A 24233-nucleotide genomic window follows, 5' to 3' on the forward strand; every position below is an offset into this window, starting at 1 on the left:
GTGACATGATAGCAGTGTTCCAATATCTGATGGGCTGCCACAAAGAAGAGGGTGATAAGAAAACAGAAAGAAAAACTTACAAAAGAAGAAACACAATAAATAAAATATAGATTTATGTACACAGATGTTTTGGAAAATGTGTATCACTAATTTTGTCACTTTGTCATTTTCAACTCATTTTTTTAAAATTAATTTTTTTTAAAAAAAAAACCATCACATTAAATAATGTGGACCCTCATATTCAACAATATTTAAATGTTTTTAAAAATATATTTAGGAATATTTCAATCTCTTTTATTCATGTCCAGAGAGGTTTGAAATGATGGCCAACACCCTAGATGATAGAATCAAGATCCAGATGGATCCTGAGAGATTTGAACACTAGCCCTATCTAACTAAATGAAATTCAAAGTAGAGAAAAGTAAAGTTTTACACTTAGGCAGGAAAAACCCAAAGTACACATATAAACTGGGAGAAAACAGGCTTAATAGTGGTAACTCTCTGAGGGATCTTGGACTCTTAGTGGACAACCAATTAAATATGAGTCAATAGTGTGCAGTGGCAGCCAAAACAGCCAATATGATCCTAAGTTGCATTAACAGAAGGATACAATCAAGATCAAGGAAAGTACTAATACCACTTTATAAAGCCTTAGTAAGACCACACTTAGAGTACTGCATCCAATTTTGGTCACCACCAGGGACGTGCAGTCAGGGGAGGCAGGGGAGGCAGGGCCGCACCACTGTCATCAGGAAAAGAAAAACAAAGGAAAAAGGAAAAAGTCTAAGATAGTTGCTGACAGAGTCACAGTGGATGACTCTGCTTAGTGCAGGAGGAGGCGAGAAAACCACATGCCTCTTTTACTCTAACTTTATGATCACTTGAGCAGAGTAAAGCAAGGGTTAAAAGGGGAAAATTCCTTATGCAAAGGAGGCACGTGGTTCTCTCGCCTCCTGTAGAATGCATTTTTAGAGGCTTCTTAGAGTTCTCTGGGAGCAACTAGCTCAGTCTGACCTCAGAGCTCTTGCCTTTCTCCTTTCACATTTTTTTTCTTTTTATAAGGGCAGGCAAGAGCAGAGTTGAAATCCTCTCTGAAACAGCTGGAAAAGGCGCATATGTGTGAGGAGGGGGGAGGAATTCAAAAAGTTTGATTGCATGCAAAGCCACGTTGCCTTTTCAAACACACACACACACACACACAGAGAGAGAGAGAGAGAGCTGGATAAAAGTATATAAGCCCAGCTTCACTGATTATAAGTTTGAAAAGGCAACATGGCTCCACCTGCAATCAAAGTCTCGGATCAGAAGGCAGCAGGGGAAAGGGGGGGGCAGAGGAGCTGCTTTCAAGCCATTGGAAAATATATCCAATCCAACTTGTGTGTTTGTGTTTGTTTGAGAGTGAGTGAGTGAGAGAGGGATCCAACTTCTCTGTGTGCATGTGTCTGTTTGAGAGAGTAGGGAGGGAGGGAGAGAGGGAGGAATGAGGGGGAGGGAGAAGAAAAAGAATTAAGGAAAACTTATTTTGCAAGGGGAAAAAATGCTGTCGCTTTAAATCAGAACTGAGCATGCCTGGCTGTGGAATTCGTGGAGTTGAAGTCCACAAGTCTAAAAAAATGCTGCCTCACCAGCCATAAAGCTCACTGCACGTCACTGGTCATCACACTATACAAAGATGTTGAGACTCTAGACAGAGTGCAGAGAAGAGCAACCAAGATGATTAAGGAACTGGAGGCTAAAACATATGATGACCAGTTGCAGGAACTGTTCATTGCTAGTCTAGTGAAGAGAAGGATCGGGGAAGACATGATAAAAGTGTTCCAATATTTGAGGGACTGCCACAGAAAGGAGAGGATCAAACTATTTTCCAAAGCACCTGAAGGTCAGATAAGGAATAATGGATGAAAACTGAACAAAGAGAGATTCTTGGAAATAAGGAGAAATTTCTGACAGTGAGAACAATCAACCAATGGAAGAACTTGCCTTCAGATGTTGTGGGAGCTTCATCACTGGAAGCTTTCAAGAGGAAACTGGACTGCCATCTATCAAAAATGGTGTAGGGTCTGCTTGGGTGGGGGTGGGGTTAGATTAGATGACCTACAAGGTCCCGTCCAACTCTGTTAATTGGTATGCTCAATTTTTCTATTATTGATCTAATATTTATATAGTGAAATAATTATCTGCAGTCTAAGAGGTTTCTATTCTCAATGTTAATTCAACATAATACATAGCATAATTATCAAACCAAAATAAAATTGATATCTGTATGCCTATTGACATAATTAGAAATGTGAACTAAAACCAAGCACTATGTGCTTATTAACATAATTGGCCATTAACAAGTCTGTAGATGCCTCCAGTACAAATTACCAGATAGCATAATAATATCTCAAAATTATATTAATATAATCGGGGATGTAGTCATACCAGCAATCCAAATTGTAAGAGGTGAAACTTGCATCACATGAGAAGACTTCCCTGAAGCAAGTTTCATCATTTGGGATTCTCTTTCAGCTCTAGGTTTTAAGAAATGTCATCCACTAGTTGATCCATAATGGCTGGAGCTGAGAACTAACCCAGATCATTAATACAAGAGTGAAAATTTTCAAGACTTTCTATAAAATAAAAAAATGGAATAAGCGGAAAAGAAGTTCATGAAACCCATAGAAACCTGGTGGAATGCCAATAGAATAAGATATACAATAAAGGTCTTTAAAAAGAGGCATTTGTGGTGGGAGGGTAAACAAGCAAGATGATAATTAATTGTTCTATTCCAAGCCACACCCCTTTCTATGGTGCATTTCCTAGCTTGAGTAAAGAAGAGAGATCACAGAGATCTATAAAATACCTACACTAGAGTAAGCAATTCAATAGATTCATTAGAAATCAATAAACAAAATCACAGGAAAAAACCCACAAAAATAAAGGGTTATATAAAAGGGTTATATAGATGTTTTAGAAAATAAGTAAATATATCCTCAGTGTTTTTGGTAAATAATCTGTTTCCCGTAATAAAGTGTTCCTGCAACAAGGTTGTAATAGACACCCCCCCCCCTGGGCAATCTATACTACTTTCCTAGAAAAATCAATTACACCCATTACATTAGTAAATGCAAAGAAATCATTAAAAAGAATCTGAAAGAAAAAAATACACAGCAGAGAAAATTTAGAAAGGGAATTAGTTATATAAATAATTATGTAAGAAATTAGTGTACATACCCTCAAATTTATTTAGAAATATTTTATGCAATAAATTATTGACAATTGATAATTGCAGAATTTATTCTCCCCACCTCCCATGGCCTGTACCACTTCCCCAGAAAAACCCATCCATTGGCCATATGGCAAAACATCAAGAAACTGATTTCAGCATTTTTCATATTTCAGTATCTTTCATTCAAGCTTAATTTTTTTGCAAGAATTGCATAATACATAACCCTAAAAGTTTAAAGGAACATAAAGAGTAAGATTAAAAAAATATAAAATCTAAGAGGCAGATTGTAGGATGATTGACTTTTTCACTGTATCTGGTAATTCTTCAGCTTTGGTTGAGATGAATGGAAAAATAGCTAGAACGTGAAGAAAAAATGGAACATCCCATGGAGAGGACATGTATTGTGGACCAGAAGATGCATACCGTCTGCTAATATAGAAGAGAGACATATTGAACCAGGTGGAGGAGTCAAATGGAGAATTAGTCTGGAATCCCTATGTTGGTATTAAAGGGGAAAAGTCTGACATCCCTCCCCACACACACACACACCGATGCTGTTAATTCTTATCTAGTTACATCTGAGATGGTTCCTTTGTAAAGGTTTGACCAATAAAAGAACTAATTGACTTTTTCGTGTTTGGGTCTGGTTATTGTTCCCAAAGCTAAGCAGGTAGAAACAAAAACACCATAGACAAGAGTGATCACAACATCAGTATTATAGTATTATAATGCAAGCATCACTATTGTTACATATGCACTAAAATTTCCTATTTCTACATGAAAGTGTTAGAAGACAGCCTTTCATGGCACTGCAAGTCTCCTTTCATTGGATGGTTTTTTTTTGATTTCCTGGAACTCTTGATGATCTCAAGAGAGTTTCAGTTCCTCAATTCTTATTGACTCTAGTCAACCTCATTTATTACTTGTTGATATTTTGGATCAAACTTTTCTTTTGTTCTAATTTTACAAGCCATGCTTAATCATGACGTGTATTTCAAGATTCTAAAACTATAATTTTAGTTAAGCTTGTGGAGTTGGTTACCTGATTGACCTATCTTAAAAAATCAGGCATCTCTTCAAATTCAGAATGAGATTCTATGTTACAACATGATTTTAATAACAGTAGCATTCCATCACAAGGGGTCATTATCAACCATTAATGTCATTTCCCATAGTATATTTGCCCACCCCCACAAGTGATGGATTACATTATAAATCATGTTTTAAAAAGCCTAGCCAGATATGATATATGAAAGCTGCTAGAGTGATTTTCCAGATAAAAACTTCCTTTTTTCAAAGACTCCAGAAACTCTGTGGAAGCAGAAGTGGTAAATAAAATTAAGATAAAGAGATAAAATTAAATACAATTTAGGAAGGTACATTTTGATATTTAGTGAAATCAGAAAGCAAAAGGGAGACATAGAGGGAGGGAAGAAAAGAGATATGAGAACATGATACAACCTACATTTTCATACCAATCTCCATCACATTTTTTTAAACCTATTTAAAAGTTATTCCTGATACTCTCGCCCACAGTCCGGTAGAGACTCTGGTTGCTGCCTGGCATTCGGCAGCATCGGAGACCCTCGACCGGATTGCGCCACTACGGCCCCTCCGAGGCGGCGGATCCCGGAGGCCTCCTTGGTTCACCGAGGAGCTCCGGGAGAGGAAGCGCCGGAGGAGACGCCTAGAGCACCAGTGGAGGTCCGATAAATCCGAATCGAACCGAGCACTCTTAACAACCTGCACCAAGGATTACATCAGGGCACTTAGGGCAGCAAAGAGATCTTATATTGCCACCTTGGTTGCGTCCGCCGAGTCCCGTCCAGCCGCCCTGTTTAGGATAACCCGTTCCCTCTTAAATAAGAGGGATACGGGGGACCCCTTGCAGGGTAGGGCTGAAGACTATGCCCAGTTCTTGGCGGACAAAGTTGCTTGGTTTCGGTCGGATTTGGACTCCACCTTCGCAGAGCCAGCCGAGACACGAGAGGACAATTTGGTAGACCATCTCTGGGTTGAGTTTCAGGATGTTACCCCCGGGGACGTGGACAAGGCCATGAGGGCTGTGAGTGCCTCCACCTGTGTACTGGACCCGTGTCCCTCCTGGCTGGTTGCTAACAGCAGGGAGGTGACACGGGGCTGGATCCAAGCGGTTATTACCGCCTCGCTTCGGGAGGGGCACTTCCCCGCTGCACTTAAAACGGCGGTGGTGAGACCCCTCCTGAAGAAACCATCTTTGGATCCAGCCGTACTTAACAACTATCGTCCAGTCTCCAACCTCCCCTTTATTGGGAAGGTTGTTGAGAAGGTGGTGGCCTACCAGCTCCAGCGGTCCTTGGAGGAAGCCGACTACCTGGACCCCTTCCAGTCCGGCTTCAGACCTGGTTACAGCACAGAAACCGCTTTGGTCGCATTGACCGATGATCTCTGGAGAGCCAGGGATGGAGGCCACGCCTCCATCTTGGTTCTCCTTGACCTCTCGGCGGCTTTCGATACCATCGACCATGGTATCCTTCTGCGACGACTGCGGGAGGTGGGGGTGGGAGGCACTGTTTTGCAGTGGTTCTCCTCCTACCTCTCGGACAGGTCGCAGTCGGTGTTGGTCGGGGGACAGAGATCGACCATGAGGCCCCTAACATATGGGGTGCCGCAGGGGTCGGTCCTGTCCCCCGTACTATTTAACATCTACATGAAACCGCTGGGCGAGATCATTCGGAGGCACGGGATAAGATACCACCAATATGCGGACGATACGCAGCTGTATCTGTCCGCCCCGTGCCAACTCAATGAAGCGGTGGACGTGATGAACCAGGGACTTGAAGCTGTTAGGGACTGGATGAGGGCTAACAAGCTTGTACTCAACCCAGAAAAGACCGAGTGGCTGTTGTGTTTCCCTCCCAAAAATTTGGTTGGTGTTCCATCGCTCAGGCTGGGGGGCCAAATTTTACACCCCTCAGACAGGGTTCGCAACTTGGGAGTCCTCCTGGATCCGCAGCTGACCTTTGATTACCACCTGTCGGCTGTGACCAGGGGGGCATTTGCCCAGGTTCGCCTGGTGCGCCAGTTGCGACCCTACCTGAACCGGGAGGCTCTCACAACAGTCACTCGCGCCCTCGTGACCTCTAGACTGGAATACTGCAATGTGCTCTACATGGGGCTGCCCTTGAAGAGCATCCGGCGGCTTCAGCTAGTCCAGAATGCGGCCGCGCGAGTGATTGTGGGTGCACCTCGGTTCGCCCACATAACACCTATCCTCCGCGAGCTGCACTGGCTACCTGTTGATCTCCGTGTGCGCTTCAAGGTGCTTCTTACTACCTACAAAGCCCTTCATGGTAGTGGATCTGCGTACTTGGGAGACCGCCTCCTGCCAATCACCTCCTCTCGACCCATAAGATCTCACAGATTAGGCCTCCTCCGAGTGCCATCTGCCAGCCAGTGCCGGCTGGCAACTACGCGGAGGAGAGCCTTTTCAGTAGCAGCTCCGACCCTCTGGAACGATCTCCCCGTGGAGATTCGTACCCTCACCACCCTTCAGACCTTCCGCACAGCCCTCAAGATCTGGCTATCCCGTCAGGCCTGGGGGTAAGACCATAGTCCGCCCCCACCCGAATGTTGTATGAATGTTGCTTGGTTTTAATTATATATTGTGTTTTTATGTTATTGTATGTCCTCCCCTCCCATATAAGTTGTTAGCCGCCCTGAGTCCCCTCAGGGAAAAGGGCGGCCTATAAATAAACTCAACTGAACTGAACTGAAAATCAAATTTCTCTTTTTCCTTGATAGAATACTGACTTCTTTCATACAAGAAGTCTATCAGGGGCTGATATAGGCATCTCTGGATGAAATTGGAATTAGAAAGATACTTAAAGAGGTTGATTAGAAAGAAACAACCATACACACAACTCCCCCCCCCTAAAAGTTTAGTTTATTCAGTAAAGCAGAACAAAACAATATCTTTAACAGTGAAATATAACACAGACAAGAGACACCCACAGATAATTCAAGAAAACAAGACAGAAAAATTCAATAGAGGACTATAAATGTAGGAGAAAATGTTATGTTCCATTTCATGAAAATGCCTGATCAACGTAAGTTACTGAGGCTGCCTAAGTTATTCAACAAGTATATGACACCGTTCCCAAGTAAACCTATACCAAGCCACAAAATACTTGTTGAATCTTCCATTTTGTACACAATCAAAGGGTGATAGCAGGGATATTACAAAATAGCAATATGGCTTTTGGTATAAGCTATCAGTATCTTAGATGATAATCATTATTTCTCAAGTACATTTCAAAAAGATACCATCCTTGGTGTAGATCTATGTATATTTCCTTCTCCAGGTATTGGACCAGGAAACATATATTATCTCTTCTATTTTGCATCAATTTGTAAAATTTCTGAAAGCTTATTTGATCTACTAGCTGAATTATGTATCATCCTAATTTATTTTATTTTTTTCATTTCTTGTGGTTATCAAAAGGTTATGCAAGATAATATCAGCTCAACCTGCTAAGTGTCTGGCTTTGCCAAAACACTTCTAAAGGAGATAAATAATATTGTTAGCTAAAGAATATGGAAAGCATTTTAATGTAGAAGTTAAGACATCATGTTAAAAACCAGGAGTTTGAAAATGTAGAAGTAAGTGACTTTTTGACAGGTACCCTCTCTCAGACCTTGGAAGGAGACAATGGCAAATCCCTTCTGAAAATTATTGCCAAGAAAGCTGTAGAAACTTGATCATGCAGTTGCCAGGAGTTGAGGTTGACTGAAATGTGCTAAATAACAAAGTTTGTGAGGAAATGACTATTTCAGGAGATAAGTGTTAAAAGGCCTATGTACTTCTGGAAAGGCTGAAGCTATAACTATCCATATTATAGGCTAGTATTAAAGGGGAGCCATTTTATGCAGGAAAGAACAGGAAAAAATAGGCCACACAATTTAAACTCCTCTGCATTTCAGGCGTTTACCCAATTGCATTACACCCTGATCCTCATTTCACTACAAATCAGGAAATATCAGCTTCTGGAATTCCAAAACTTCCAAATATCCATATTCAGCATCTATAAAATGCATTGATAGTTATTAGGCATGCAGGGTTTAGTTAAGTAATGTACAGAATGCTAGAGTTTTCCTGGTTTGAGAGATAGTATTTACATCCTTCCCAACCATTCTTTTCTATTTTTATTCATTTATTCAGAAATGTAAAAGAAAGGTCAGTAAAATGAATAAATGTAATGAACAGAATAGAACAAAACATTGAAATAATTTGTCAGAATCCCAATAGTTGAGAAAGGACACATTTGATATTGTTATTTCTCATGCTATAGATGATTGGGTTGAACAGGGGTGGAAGTATGGTGTAGAGAACAGTCAATCCAAAATCTAAGTAAGATGAAATGTTAGAGGGAGGTCTCAGATAAGCAAAGCATCCACTTAATAATAATGTAGACACTACTATGAGGTGGGGAATACAAGTGGATAAGGTCTTTTGCCTTCCTTTTTCAGACGGGATTCTTAACACTGTCTTAAATATCACTGCATAAGATAGAACTATAAAAGTAAAACAACCTAGTCCAGCAATGATACCAACTAGAAGAACTCCAATATCACATAGATTTAAGCTAGAGCATGATAATTTTAACAATTGTGGAATGTCACAAAAAAATTGATTGACCACATTAGAACAAAAAACGACGGAAAAAATGCAAATGGCATGCAACATTCCATAGAGAAACCCTATCACCCAAATTAGAATAACTATTTCAATGCAGGTTTTCCGATTCATTACTATCTCATAGTGCAATGGATGGCAAATGGCAACATACCGATCATATGCCATTACTGTCAGGAGGAAAAAATCGGCAGCTCCAAAGGAGAGAAAGAGAAAGATTTGAGTCACACAACCAAAATAGGAGATGTATCTGGTGTTCATGAGAGAATTTATCATGGATTTGGGTACAATGACTGAAACAATGGCCAGGTCCAGTAGAGACAAATTCTTGAGAAAGAAGTACATGGTGCTGTGCAGTCGATGGTCTAAAGTTACTGCAGAGATGATGAGAAGGTTTGTTGTTATAGTTGCCAGATACAACACAAGGAAGAAGAAGAAATGCAAAAGCTGCAGATGCCGGTTGTTTGCGAATTCCAAGAGTAGAAAGTATGTAATTGCAGTTTCATTCTCCATGTTTCATTTATGACAGCTGACATGACTGCAAGGAAACAGAGAAGGGAGATGCAGTTTGATTTCTATACAGAAATCTCCTCAAATTCTATTCCTGTTTCATAATATCTTTTCATATACTGCCTGAATTCCAATTTCTGGGAAAAAATATTTTAAAAACCTTGTTATCTACTTTTTCCAAATTATACTAAAACTATTTTATGCAATTATTAGCTTCAAATCTCTTCCAGCAGAAAAATTATAAAGCCAACTCTGATATGTAACATATAAAACATATTCAAATAAACACCAATTTTCTCCAGAATTGAACGAAATACTTTTTCTGTTAAACTTTTAATTTATAACTGACTTGTCTCTATAGATTATATCTTTTAGGTTTTTAAGAGTATTAAATATCTTACCACTAAGTAAATGATGTCCTACTAATTTTCATGTAGTGAAACATTTATCTACACTCATAGAGATTTTCTACACTATATTAATTTCTGTTTTGTTTTCCTCAAGAGACTTGTATCCTAAAATAAAAGTTCGTTTATTGTCATAATTAGTCATTAAGAACACAATAGCTATTTCTAAATACTACAGGGACTGTTATTATAACCCACAGAATTATAATAGCTCAAATTGTTAACACAATTTATCAGCAGTGTAAATTGTGAAGTGAAACATGGATCACATGAGAAAATCTCCCTCAAGCATGAGATTCTGTTTCACGTCTAAGATTTTAAAATTTTCATCCTCTATTCTGCATGTCATGTCTGAGGAAAGAATTTGAATTAGGCTAGGGTAGGGCCACATCATTAATGCAGGGGTGGCAAATTTAAGCCTTTCTGCAAATTATAAAGGGAAAAGGCAGAAAAAAGAATTACCACGAAACCCATAGAAACCTGATGGAATGTCAATAGTTACACAATAAAATCACAGAAACTAGTGGCATTTGTAGTTGGAGTGCAAAAAAATCCATTATGATTATTGTATTGCTGTCACATTCCGGCGTTCACATTGCAAACAAACAGAGATTCAGTTTGCTTGGTGAAAAACTTTTATCTCTATCTAAGAAACTACGTGATAACCAACACTAAATGACAATGATACAAAGGTAATTAAATCCAAATCAGTTCTAACCAAGTTAACACCATCACCTATATATCTATATAAATAAAAATATAATGATTGTTTGTTCAAAATCACTAATCTCCAAAAGTTCTTTACCAATTGCTTTGAAATTTTGGCACAACATTGCATTCAAATACGTGAATGCTTTATATGCGTATATTACATAGATGTCACACCTGTGACAGGTAAAAACATGATTTTTTGTATCATGCGCTATCTGGTGGCCATAAAAGCAACACACGCTATACTAAATATTTCATGATTCCATTTCAATGTTTCCGATTGCATTGTTATATTGAATTTTCAGAGATTTCAATTTATTTTCATTTTGATTTAATTATTTCATGTGACATTGCATTGTAATTGAGCTGTGTCATTTACCATAGCATTCATTTAGTGAGTATACTATATTTGGAACAGTTCGGCCTCTCTCCAGCTTCGTCCCGATGGTCCCTTTATATGTGTGGCTGGGCTGCAGCCACACCCTTTCCCCTTTCCGCCCCTCCTCTGATGAGCTTTGGCCATTTCCTCCAAGGGGAGCCGAAGCCCTTCAACCTCCCCCTCCCCTCCCGCCCAGACTTTTTTGTCTGTGGCAGGGCGCCAGCTGCGTCATCCCTCAGCCTCCTCCCCCCACCCTTAAGCCAGCCTACCCTCAGCCAGCCCAGCAGAGCTCCAGAGGAAGCAGAGGTGGAGCATCTCCTCAGCCCGGCTGGCCGCATGCACTCTCAGCCCCCTCTCACAGTGAGGGGCCTTGCCAAGGCGGCTCTGACGGGGTGGCAGCAGCGGTGGCAGCCTGAGGTGCAGCAGGGCTTGGGTGGCCCCTCAGTGCCCTGTGAGGTGACACACTGAGGATTTTTCCTCCTCTGAGATCCTGGACATCTCACTCTCCTGGGCCACCAACTTGGGGAACCCGAGCACAGCTCCTCCTCCGAGATGCTCAACAACTTCCACGAAGGTGAGATTGAAGCTGTTTCTTCCTATTAACTGCCAGTGGGGTTGTGAGCTAATTGGGTGGGAGCTTGGCTTTGTTCTGATTGGGTGGAGGTGTGTTCTGATTGGTTGGGGGTTTTGTGCTCGGCTTAGTCTGAGTTGCCGGGGGATTTGAGCTGGTAAACTGCATTGCTGTGGTTTGGCTTTGTGTTTGTGTCTGTGTCAGGTCTTCATGGTGGGTGTCAGTCTGCTTCATGTATGGAATGGAGGGGTTTAAAGTGGCTTATGATGCAGCTGCGGTCTGGCTTCTGGTCCTTGGTTGCCATCCAATTTAGCGAAGTGGGGGAAAGTCCCTATATGTCATGTGATGCTGATGTGTATTAACAGTAATAAGGGATGAAAAATATTTGCTGAAAAACTTTTGGAATTCCACTATTCTTCTGTTTGTGAGGTTGGATTTACCTATATTTCACCTATGTCTCCATTTCTAACATATACCCTTCTTCAGATCAGAAAAAGAAAAGGTAATGTAGGAAATGACAAACAGCCAACAAAAACTGGGTCAGTGAAAACAAAAGGACTTTATTGAAAAAAAAGAAAGCAGTTTAGAAAGTGTGATGCCCTTGGGCTACACCTTCAACAGGAGGTTTTTAGTCAAGAAACACACCTTGGATTTCAAAAGATTACATTTTATAGTTTTCTATCTTGATGCCCCCTCATGCCCCTTCTACATCAGATCCATTGACTGATCACAGGTAATCCTTTTGAGATAACATAATCTCTTTACATGTTCATCAACACGACCCCAAAACTGGCCATAATGTAATTTGCTAGCATGGCTTTTTCCTATCTCAATCTCCTGGGCATTAAGGAACGTTTCCTTAGCAGGACCTCTTTCTAACCATCTTCAAACAAAAGAACATTTATTTCTAACACACAACACTGTTATAGATTTGTATACGTCCTTTTCTCTAACTATTATAAAGCAGACTAAGGTTTATTTATATTTCTACCTATATACCTACATATTATTTTATTTTTGAATTTTCTTATTTCCTATATCAGAATACTAAGTTATCTTTTTTTACTTTGTTTGCTCAAATTACTTTCTCTCATATCTATCTGTTACACATTAACTCTTCTAGCATTAAGGAATGTACGCAAAAAAAGATAGAAATGAAAGTTCTTCATGAGAGATGATGTCCTTTCTTATAAAAGAATCATATAAGAGGATTTATAATGTAAAAAGGTTACAATTGATTTTATGCATATCTTTTACAGCAGTACATGTTTAACAATTAAATGATTAAAAGGAAAATACTTTAATAACGGCATAATATATTTCTACAATAGAACAAATGTTTATAGAATGATAAGTGTCCCTTCATTACTATTATTCCCTTCACTATATTTTACTTTTGGTTTCCTTTATTCTTTGCAATAAAAGTATGTAAAACTGTAGTGAATAGAATATAAAAAAATAAAGATTTTCTTCAGAACCTCCATAGTTTAGAAAGAACAAATCTGATATTCTTATTTCTCATGCTGTACATGATTGGATTGAATAGGGGTGGAAGGATAGAATACAAAGCAGTCAATCCAAAATTTAAGTAAGATGGGGTGTCAGAGGTAGGTCTCAAATTGGCAAAGCATCCAGTTATAAAAAACATAAACACTACTGTAAGATGAGGAATACATGTGGATAAGGCTTTTTGCCTTCCTTGTTCAGAAGTAATTCTTAGCACTGCCTTGAAAATCATGGCATAAGATACAATAATAAAAGTACAACAGCCTAATGCTGCAGCAGCACTAATCATGAGAACTCCAATTTCAACCCGGTTGAAGCCAGTGCAGGATAGTTTTAGCAAGTGTGGAATTTCACAGAAAAACTGGTTGACAACATTAGAACAAAAAATGATTGTAAAAGTGCCAGTAGTATGCAATGTTCCATAGAGAAGACCTGCAAACCAAACCAGAATCATCATTTCAGTGCAGCTTTTCAAATTCATAACCTTCTCATAGTGCAGTGGATGGCAAATGGCAACATATCGATCATATGCCATGACTGTCAGAAGAGATAAATTGGAACCCAGAAAGGAGACAAAGAGAAATACCTGAGCAACACAACCAAAGTAAGAAATGTGTCTGGTATCTATGAGGGAATTCACCATGGATTTCGGAACAATGACAGAAACAGAGCCTACATCTTGCAGAGCTAAATTCATCAGAAAGAAGTACATGGGTCTGTGCAATTGTTGGTGAAAAGCTATTGCAGAGATGATAAGAAGATTTGCTGTTGTAATTGCCATGTATAACACAAAGAACAAGAGGGAATGTAGCAACTGCAGTTGCCGAGTTGCTGAGAATTCCAGGAGCAAAAAGTAAGGCACTGCAGTTTGGTTATCCATGTTTCATTTTTCACAAAGCTGCATGTCATAACTGCAAGAAAGCAGAGTAATAAGCAGTTAAATGAAATTTGTAAAGTGACCGTTTCAGTTGAGAACAGAAAACAAAATGAAAAGTAAAGCATGGATGAATAAACATAGAATCAGACAATGGGGAAAAAACAACATTTTTGTGCTAAAAACAAAAATACAACCCCCCCCCCCCCCAGAAAATCCATAAACCTCACATTTTTCCTTCTTTCCTCTTTCCAGTTCTATTACTTCATCTGCTGATCAACAGGATTGCCTAGGTTTCCGAAAACTCTGCTCAAATCCATTTTCAACCATGAAATATTTGGAGAAGTAACAACTTTTCACTACTTGTAAAGGATGGTGGTAATGTTGGAAAATTGGAGGTTGTGCTTTGTGTGGTGCCCTGTGTTTCTAGAAGAAAAGCAATGTAAATCTAACAAAGGAATAGAAAAATAAATTGCTGTATCATTTACTTGGAAATCCTGGTGTCTTTGTTTATGTGACAAACAGATGGAATTTTTTTCCCTTTCAGTTGCCCTAGCAGCTGTTAGATTAAAAACATAGCATAAAATTTCCTTAAAATGATACATGAGATTCCTACACATGTATATAATGGTGCATGGTTAGAAGAAGTAAGATAGCACTTTATTTAAAATGTAACTGCTATTTTAATATTCCCTTGGTGATATACATGATTATCCTGCTTCCAGGAGTGTTTAGATGGAAAAATGAGACATAACCTATTACAACTATAATCTCTGACATCTCAGCATTTTTACAAAAATATGGATCCACATTTTCAACAATAATACTTAAATGCAAAAATGAAAGAAGGAGAAAGGACATTTAGAAATGTTACCATCCATTTCGTTCATTCATTCCTCAGAGGTTGTAAATTACTTTGTTCATGCTAATTTACTTATTAGTGATCTGTTCAACCACTCAATTTTCTTTCAAAATTCATTTACATGCATAGAGGTTTAATCAAAATTTATGCATATGTAACTGAAAAATTACCATTACTATCTATATTGAAATTTCTCCAAATTGTGATTGATTCTGATTGATATTTACTTTTAAATATGCTAAGATTCACATTTTGTAAAAATAATCTTTTTAAAAAAATTCATATCTCTTCCAAAAGAATTTAGCTTTTTATTCCATTATACCTGAACACTACTTTATACAATTATTTGATTCAATTCTCTTCCCAATGGAAAAGTTATAAAGCCAAGCCTGAGAATAACAAGTCAGATATATTTAAATGAACACCAATTTACTCCAGAAAAGAGAAAAATGCATTTTCTGTTACGTTTACAATTTCTAAACCTTACTATTTATTTCCATAGATTGATTCTTCTATTGTATGCTTTCAAGAGTATTAAATAAATTAAATATTAAATAAACTTTATCCCCATAATTTCCATGTACTAAAAAATCTATGTGCACTCAGTTCACTGTTCCTATTCTGGATGTATATTAATATTAGTTTTGTTTCCCTCAAGAGTCTTGCAAAATAACACCAAAATAAAATGTATTTCTGGGTATTTATTAAGATAATTGGCTATTAACAACATTGTAACATAATAACAACATATTGCATAATAATGTCTCAGACTGTTAAGAGAATAGGGGCTGCAGTCATGCCAGCAGTGCAAACTATGAGAGGTGAAACTTGTATCAAATGAGAAGACCTCCCTGAAGAATGTCTCATCACTTTGGATACTATTTCACCTCTGGCTTTTAAATAATCCCAATTTCCATTCTGCACACCAGGACTGGAGAAAGAGCTTGGACTCTGCTAGGTTAGGGCACAACATTAATGCAGGAATGGAAAATTTAAGACTTGCTGCAAAATAAAATGGGGAAAAGGCAGAAAAAGAAATATCAGCAAACCAGGAGTGGGGTCTGGCTGCTGCTATTGCCTATTCACTCAGGGACACGCTTTGCACATGTGCATGCTACACATGCATGCGCAGTATTTAAAAAATGCAAAAAACAAGATGTTTTTTGTTTCATTTTTGCTTAAATAAAGCAAAAAACAAGATGGTAGCGCCTACAGCACTGCCAAGAGAACCAGTTCAGGGGAATGGCAGGCCGAGTTAACACCGAATCAGCCAAACTGATCTGAACTGATAGGAATCCACCTCTGCACCAAACGCATAGAAATCTAGTGGAATGCTAGTAGAATAAAGTATACAATAAAACTATAGAAACCAGTGACATTTGTAGTGGGAGTGCAAACAAAATAATAGTTCATTATTATATGCCTAGCCACACCACTTTGTAGGGTGCATTTGGATGCATGAGAAGACTGCAAATACAAACCTAAAACAAAGCTCATAAGATGAGATACATTGTAAGCCCATAGAAGCCTATAAAATACTTTGAATAAGTTATGAAGTAAGTCCATAGAAATCAATAAGAAACACACAGAAGAAACACAGCAAATAAGATTTAGAAATAGAGTCATATGGATATATGTTTTAGAAAATAAGTTTACATATCTTCAATTTTATTGGGAAACAATGTGTTTCCTGTAATAAATTGTTACCTGCAGTAAGGTAATAGTAAATTACCTGCAGGGAATTCCTGAAGCTGCGACCACTTCACCAGAAGAATCTATCTGTAGCCCATGCAACAAAACATAAAGAAGTAGATTTCAATGGTTTCATATTTCAGCATCTTTCACTCAGTTGAAGAATATACCCTGCAAAGTACAATAATGTTAAGATTCCTAGATGTAGATTGTAGGATGACCAAACCTTGTTCTGTATCTAGCAGTTCCACAGTTTTCACTGGGATGAACAGAAAAATATCTGGACCATAAAGAAAAATGTGAACATCCCATTTGGAAAATCAGGGCATGTACAAGGAGGTACAGAATACATACACACCACTAAACAGATAGGAACAAAGACAGCAGTGTCTATAGATAAAGGCATGTTGACGAAGTCAATATAGCACTACCCGGTCACATGGCCAGCAAGCCACTCCCACAAAGCAGGCCACACCCACAGAGTATGTTCCAAAAAATTTTGAAACCCACCATTGCCTTAAAGTCTCACATTTATATGTGAAAGCAATATGGAAGACAGCCTTTCATGGCATTTCAAGTCTCCTTTATTAGGATGGCTTGACTGTGTCTCCTACAACTTTTGATGATCTCTAGAGGGTTTCTGCTCCCCAGTTCTTATTGGTTCTGGTCAACCTCATTTCTTCCTTGTTAATATTTTATTAACAAAATAGTTTTGTTAATATTTTGGGTTGAACCTGATATCTCCTCAAATTCAGAATAAGATTCTATGTTTACAGCCTGAGTTGTAGTAATATTAGCATTCCATCATAATGGATGTCATTATCAAACCTATAATGTCATTTTCCCCAGCATATTTCATGTCCCTCACAAGTGGTGGGTTATATTATAAACCATGATTTAAAAGGCCTGACAAGATAAGAGATATGAAAGCCACTATGAAAACGGTTTTCCAAATGAAATTCTCCTTTCTTCAAAGACTCTAGAAACTCTGAAGAAGCCTCAGAGAATAGATTCATGTGCAATTAATATACACAGATTGAACTTTAATGTTGGCTCTTTTTTAATGGAGTGCCTTTCTTTTGGCAGAAGCAAACAGCTCCCATAGAAATCTCTCAGTGGAGCTGCAATTCCAGAGATTTTTGTTTAAGGTGTTAATTCAGTAATTGAATTGATTCTGGTTTTGTGAATGTGAAAAGTTCTATCATTATTTTGGGGCAGTTCAGATGCTGCTAAATATCTAGCATTTCTCAGAAGTATGACTTACAAAGAATTGAACTGAGAGGCTAAACCTGCATCTCAGCTACAATGCCCTTTGTAGCTATTTACTATAAGAATGGAGCAAAGATAAGAAAAAAGTCAATTTCTGAGAAAAAAGAAGAAAAAACCTCACTGAAAGAAATATTTTAAAACTCCACAGTTTAGATAGGGCATAAATGATATTCTTATTTCTCACGTTGGATTAAAGAGTAAAGGAATACTGGAATTTAGGATAGTCCTATCCCTGAAAATGATACTGACATTCATCTGAGAGGAGGGGGACCTTGGAGTCGATTTATTAGCAGTGCCTATGACAACTGATATTTTACAACTGGTTTTTTACAATGTTTATGATGGTCATGTGGGATGGTTCACTTTAATGTCTAATGGAAGATAGCCATGGGAATGTATGTTTATTCGGTTCTCAGGGCAGTTGGTAAAGGAAACATCTTCACACTTGTGTATTGGCTAAAATCTGCATTCTAACTAATGGGAGAGGTCTCTACTGCTTTAATTCTATTCACATTGCCTAAGGGGATTCAGACATTGCTTTGAACTTAATTGTTTCCATTCTATTTAATAAAAGGTTCCTTTTGAAATACTCCATTTCAAGAGTCTTACTTTTGAAGCTAGGAGAGGAATCCTTACATAGATAACATTAAATCTAACCAAGCTGGGATGCTATAAAGAGGACTCAGATATGCAAACAAAACAGTTTACAGAAATATGTGAACTACTGTAAGATAGGGAACACAAGGGAGAAGGCCTTTAGCCTTCCTTACATAAATAGGATTCTCCTCACTATTTTGAAGATTGTCATGTAAGATATGATACAAAACAGTCTAATCATGCAGCTGAAACAACTCCAGTTTCAACCAGTTGAGCCTAAAACAGAATATTTTTAGTAACTGGAATGTCACATAAACAAAAAAACTGATTAAAATCATTGGAACAGAAAGGGATTCGGAAGATGTTGCTGGTAAGCAACATTCCATGGAGACTGGTGATCCAAACTAGAATCATTATTTCACTTCAATTTTCAAACTGATTAATGTCTCAAATTATACTTGATTTCAAATAATAATATGCCATGATTATCAGGAAATCTAATGGCAATGCAGAAGACCATTATATTTTGAGGAGTTTAGCCATATGTTTTGATTTCTACTTCATATTTAAAAAGATTAAAAGTTTATAGCCCATTCTGAGCTAACCTGTTTGCTTTTTACTCTTGCAGGCTGAATAAAGTTCCCCCTCCCTCCCTCCTTCTCTCTCTCTCTCCCTCCCTCCCTCTCCCTGTCTCCCTCCTTCCTTCTCTGCATGGGGTAAATCTTGCATAGTTGTGTAGCTTTTCTGATTGGTGAATTTCTCAGACTTTCAATTCTCATTCCAGATTCATATGCCACTTGGTCAAGGTAGGTTTTGTAGTATCATGACCATAGAAAGAAAAACATGAAGTCATCATGCCAAATTTTAATAAAAACCCAGTACTGGCCTTTAAGCTGGGAGCTTTGGCAGAGAACCTACTATTGGGTAATGCAGAAATTGGCCACACTTGCTTTATGTCTGTTGTTATTAACAAACTCCTGGTAGCTTATAAGAAATATTGCTTGGATGTATGCTTTTTTGTGAATGAAAGTACATATATGTTTTCCAGGATAATGTTGCATAATCCAATTTGAGTTGGTCACCAGGACCAAAGGTTTTTTTTCCCAAGGTTTCAGGCTTGTGTTGAAGCCCATCACTGAGAACTTCTCTCTCTCTAGAATATGTGCATTTGCCTATTGTAGGCATTGTACTTACATGATTCCTGGTAGTGGGTAGCTTTAAGTTGTTAACTAGGGTCTTGATAGCTGACCAAGAGCACAGTGGCACAAGGAAGCAACAACCAAGAACTTAATAGTCATCCATCAACGTCCAAGATAACAACTTGTTATTTTTAGGTGCAAAGTCATGTCCAAATCATTGTGACTCTGTGGACAACATTCCTCTAGGCCTTCCTGTCCTCTACCATCCTCTGGAGTCCATTTAAGCTCATGCCTACTGCTTCAGTGACTCCATCCAGCCACCTCATTCTCTATCATCCCCTTCTTCTTTTGCCCTCAATCTTTCCCAACATTAGGCTCTTCTCCAGTGAGTCCATGGGGAGAGATAACAACTTAAAGCAACACAAACCAGGAATCCTATGAATATAATGCCCAGTGTACCTCTTCTGGACAGATCTCCCTGTCGAGATCCGGACCCTTACGACCCTCCCGGCTTTCCGCAAAGCCACCAAGTCCTGGCTGCTCCAGCAGGCCTGGGGGCCTGTGAAACATCCAGCCCCGCGGAAATTGTGAATGTTGCGATTTTGTTTTAAAGTGTTGTCTTTGTCTAGTCTTCCCCCTTCCCTTGTCTATTGTGAGCCGCCCGGAGTCCTTCGGGAGTGGGCGGCATACAAGACAAATAAATACAATACAATACAATAGATAAGTTCTCCGAGGATGAGGTCCAGCATGAGCCCAATTCTAATAGAATAAACCTTTGGTGCCGGTGACCAACTCAAATTGGATTCTGTATGATTTTTATTTTTTACTTTTAAATCAGTTTACATTGATTGATAATAAAAGTTAACATATATTTATTCATCTCTTTATTCACTATAGCTCCAAAGAAACCAAATGTTTGGGCATCTGATCACTTCCTTGACATTTGGCAAAAGTTAAGGAGGAAATCAAGAACTGTAAAGGGGTTTGAAGAATGATTTGACCAGTAGAACCAAAGTAACAAATGAAAAATATTTTGGAAAATTCTTGAAACAGATCCAGATGCCACATAGTCAAATGAGAAAGAGATTCATGGGGTTGTACAATTAATCACCAAAGTTATTGCAGAGATGAGGATAAGATTTGCTATTGCAATTGCCAAAAATAGTGCAAAAGAAACATCTGTTTAATTTTGAGAAACAAATGAGCAGAAAGTAAAGCACTATGTCCACATTTGCATATTTCACTGATAACAAAGATGACTGATGCAGAAGTGGACAATAAAATTAAATATGATTTAGAAAGTTACAGCTTGATTTTAGAAAGCAAAAGGGAGAGACATGAGGAGTAAGGGAGATAAATGATAACAGATTACAACTTGCATTTTGGTACTTGTATGTATATTGAAGAAACAACCAAATACCTACTGTATTTTCTTCATCCCTCACAATCTCACTTTTTGTTATAGTTACAAAATGTTTTTTAGTACTCAGAAGATCTTTTTCGGCAATGTCTACAATCAAATGTGGTCAATTCTGACAATTATATAGTGAGATTTCCAGGGCATTACTAGGTTTGTTCAGAAAAGTATTATCCAATATCCCAACTAATATTCCTCAAATAAAGGAATAATTTATTTTTCTTATTTTTGGAAAAAAAATGCCCTCATATATAAATATGAATGCATAAAAAACTAATACAGAAGTAACAATGCCAAGTACTTTTCTGAAACTTCTTTTAAAATATAAATATGAAAAAATAATGGTGTTTTAGAAGTTATTACTTACTATAACTTGCTAAATCATATTGTTTCATGATTTGAGTCTTAGTATGCTATTGTTAATCTAGTTAATATCTTTTATAATTGTGATTTATGACTTAGCTTGCTTTGACATTCTGGGAAATTGTGGTTTATTCCACAATAAAATCACTAATCATCATTTAATGTGAAATATCACAACATCTCTGCTAATAAAATATCCCAAGCAATTTCTTTGGTTAGGTCTTTCAAGAATTAAACAACTCAGCAAAGGCAAATCCATTAACAGATTTGCAGAAATCTAATATTTGTCTTTATCCTTCATAGAATGCTGACTTCTTTCATCAAACAAAGGGCTCATATGAACATCTCCAGATGGAACTGGAATTAGAAAGATTCTTAAAGAAGTATGGGCTCATTTCTTTTTGCCACAGGAGATGTGAATAGGAGGTTTGTGCATTAGAAACAACCATCTACAAAAAAAAGATCTCTAAAAGTTGAAACATTTTATTGAGCAAAGCAGAGGAAAGTTTAAACTTTAACAGTAAAATATAATATGGACAAGAAATATCCACAGATAAGGCAAGAAAACAAGACTGCAAAGTTCAATAAAAGACTATAAATATAGAACAAAATTTCATATCCCTTTAGCTGAAAGCCCCTCATCCTCATCAAAGAAAGTTGCTCATGTTGTCTAAGTGTTTCAATAAGTATACTACACTTTCTCAGATACAATTATACTAAGCCCCAAATTACATAATAAATCTTCCATTTGTATACATTTTAAAAGGCATTATAAGGATGATTGCAGATACAGTATATCATAAAAACAGTAAGGTGATTTTTGATATCAGTAGCTTAAATGAAACTCATAATTTCTCCAGCACATTTCAATGAGATATCATTCTTGGAGTAGATCTATCTACTTTCATTTATCCAGATATTAAATCAGGAAACATGCATTATCTCTTCCAATTTGTATCAAGTTTTAAGATTTCTGAAAGGTGTTTTTTTTGTGTGTTCTATTAGAATTATGCATTATTCTAATTTAATTTCTTACTTTTTTTCATTTCTTGTAATTTGAAAATGTCATGCGAGATAGTATCAGCTCACATATCTTCCCTAGCATGCCAGTTGTCTTGTCTTGCCAAACCATTTCTACATGAAAAAAAAAATAGTCTGGGCTATAGGATTTGAAAATTGGTTGATGTTGACACATCAGGCGAGAAACCAGAACCTAAATCTTAAAAAATGCATCCAAGTGGGTGACTTTGGCCTCTCTCACTCCATCAGCAAGGCAGGAGGCAGTGGTAAACACATTCTGAAAATGTTGTCAAACATCCACATTTAGTAATTAGAGATGCAGAGTTGTCAAACATCTACATTGACAGTAATTAGAGATGCAGGAAGATTGCTGTGCAATATATGGAGTTCAAGTATTTTCCTGATGTGAGAGATTGGATTTCCTCCATCTCTACCATATTCCTTTATTCAGAAAAGTAAAAGAAAGGCCAGGAAAATGAAAAACTGTGGGGAACACAATAAAAACATTAAAATATTTTTTTCAGAATCTCCAAAATTTATAAAGGATTAATTTGATATTCTTATTTCTCATGCTATAGATGATTGGATTGAACAGGGGTGGAAGAAGGGAATATACAACAGTTGACCCAAAATCCAATTCTGATGAAGTGTTAGAGGAAGGTCTTAGATAGGCAAAGCATACACTTAATATTAACACAGACACTACTATAAGGTGGGGAATACAAGTGGATAAGGCTTTCTGTCTTCCTTGTTCAGAAGGGATTTTCAATACTGCCTTGAAAATCACTCCATAAGATATGAAAATGAAACTAAAACAACCTAATGCAGCAGTGATGTTAGCCACAACAATTCCAATCTCAACTAGATTGAAGCCAGAACAGGATAGTTTTATCAATTGTGGGATTTCACAGAAGAATTGGTTGACAACATTAGAACAAAAAGGTACTGAAAAAGTCCCAATTGTATGTAAGATTCCACAGAAAACACCTGCAACCCACACCAGAATGATTATTTCAATGCAGGTTTTCCAATTCATCACCATCTCATAGTGCAACGGATTGCAAATGGCAACATACCGATCATATGCCATGACTGTCAGGATGGATACATCAGAAGCTTCGAAGGACAGAAAGAGGAAGACTTGAGCAACACAACCAAAATAAGAGATATGTCTGGTATCCATGAGAGAATTGATCATGGATTTGGGCATAGTGACTGATACAATGCCCAGGTCCTGCAGAGCTAAATTCATGAGAAAGAAGTACATGGGACTGTGAAGTTGATGGTCAAAAGCTACTGCAGTGATTATGAGAAGATTGGTTGTTAGAGTTGCCAGATATAACACAAAGAAGAAGAAGAAATGCAAAAGCTGCAGGTGACGATTTTTTGATAATTCCAGGAGCAGAAAATAAGGTATTGCTGTTTGATTATCCATGTTTCAGTTATGACAAAGCTGGTTTAACTGCAAAGAAAGAGAGGAAGGAAAATAAAATTAAATACAATTTTGGAAGTAGTATTTTTATATGTAATTAAAATAGAAAACATAAAGAAACATAAAGTACAGAAAGTGTAATGACTCCTCTCCTAACTTAAGAAAGTAAAGACTCTTGAAATAGATTATTTCAAAAGGAACCTTTAATTAAGCAGGATGGAAACTATTAGAGGCAAAGCAGCATCTGAAACCCTTTAGGCAATGCAAGTGGGATTAAACTGATAATGACCCCTCCCATTTGTCAGAATACAGATTCTGACCAATATACAAGTGTGAAGATGTTTCCTTAACTCTTCTGCCCTGAGAGTCAAATAAAACACATGTTCCCATGGCTATTTCTAGTTAGACATTAAAGTAAGATATCCCACATGGCCTCCAGAGGTGCTGAGACCTCCAGTCTTTCGGGCAACAGGAAACCAGTTGTAAAAGTTGTAAATCTCAGTTGTTACAGGTACAGCTAGTGATTTAATTCTGAGGCCCCCCTGACATGCTGCCGTTCTTTAGAAAAAGAAGAGATCCACCTGTGAAAAGATAGGAAA

The 24233-nt window shown here is 37.8% G+C and overlaps 2 protein-coding genes and 1 pseudogene across 2 annotated transcripts; all 3 read right to left on the reverse strand.

Annotated features, from left to right (window-relative positions):
* Window positions 1-8483: 8483 nt before the first annotated feature.
* LOC116520674 (olfactory receptor 14A16-like) lies at window positions 8484-9398 on the reverse strand. The gene has a single exon (XM_032234965.1). The coding sequence runs from the start codon at window positions 9396-9398 to the stop codon at window positions 8484-8486; it is 915 nt and encodes a 304-aa protein (XP_032090856.1).
* A 3536-nt stretch (window positions 9399-12934) lies between these two features.
* LOC116520716 lies at window positions 12935-13873 on the reverse strand (annotated as a pseudogene).
* Window positions 13874-22722: 8849 nt separating this feature from the next.
* Window positions 22723-23637, reverse strand: LOC116522904 (olfactory receptor 14A16-like). The gene has a single exon (XM_032238006.1). It carries the CDS (start codon window positions 23635-23637, stop codon window positions 22723-22725), a length of 915 nt encoding a protein of 304 aa, XP_032093897.1.
* Window positions 23638-24233: the final 596 nt, after the last annotated feature.

This window comes from Thamnophis elegans, chromosome Z, assembly GCF_009769535.1.
Source record: "Thamnophis elegans isolate rThaEle1 chromosome Z, rThaEle1.pri, whole genome shotgun sequence".
Lineage (NCBI taxonomy): Eukaryota > Metazoa > Chordata > Lepidosauria > Squamata > Colubridae > Thamnophis > Thamnophis elegans.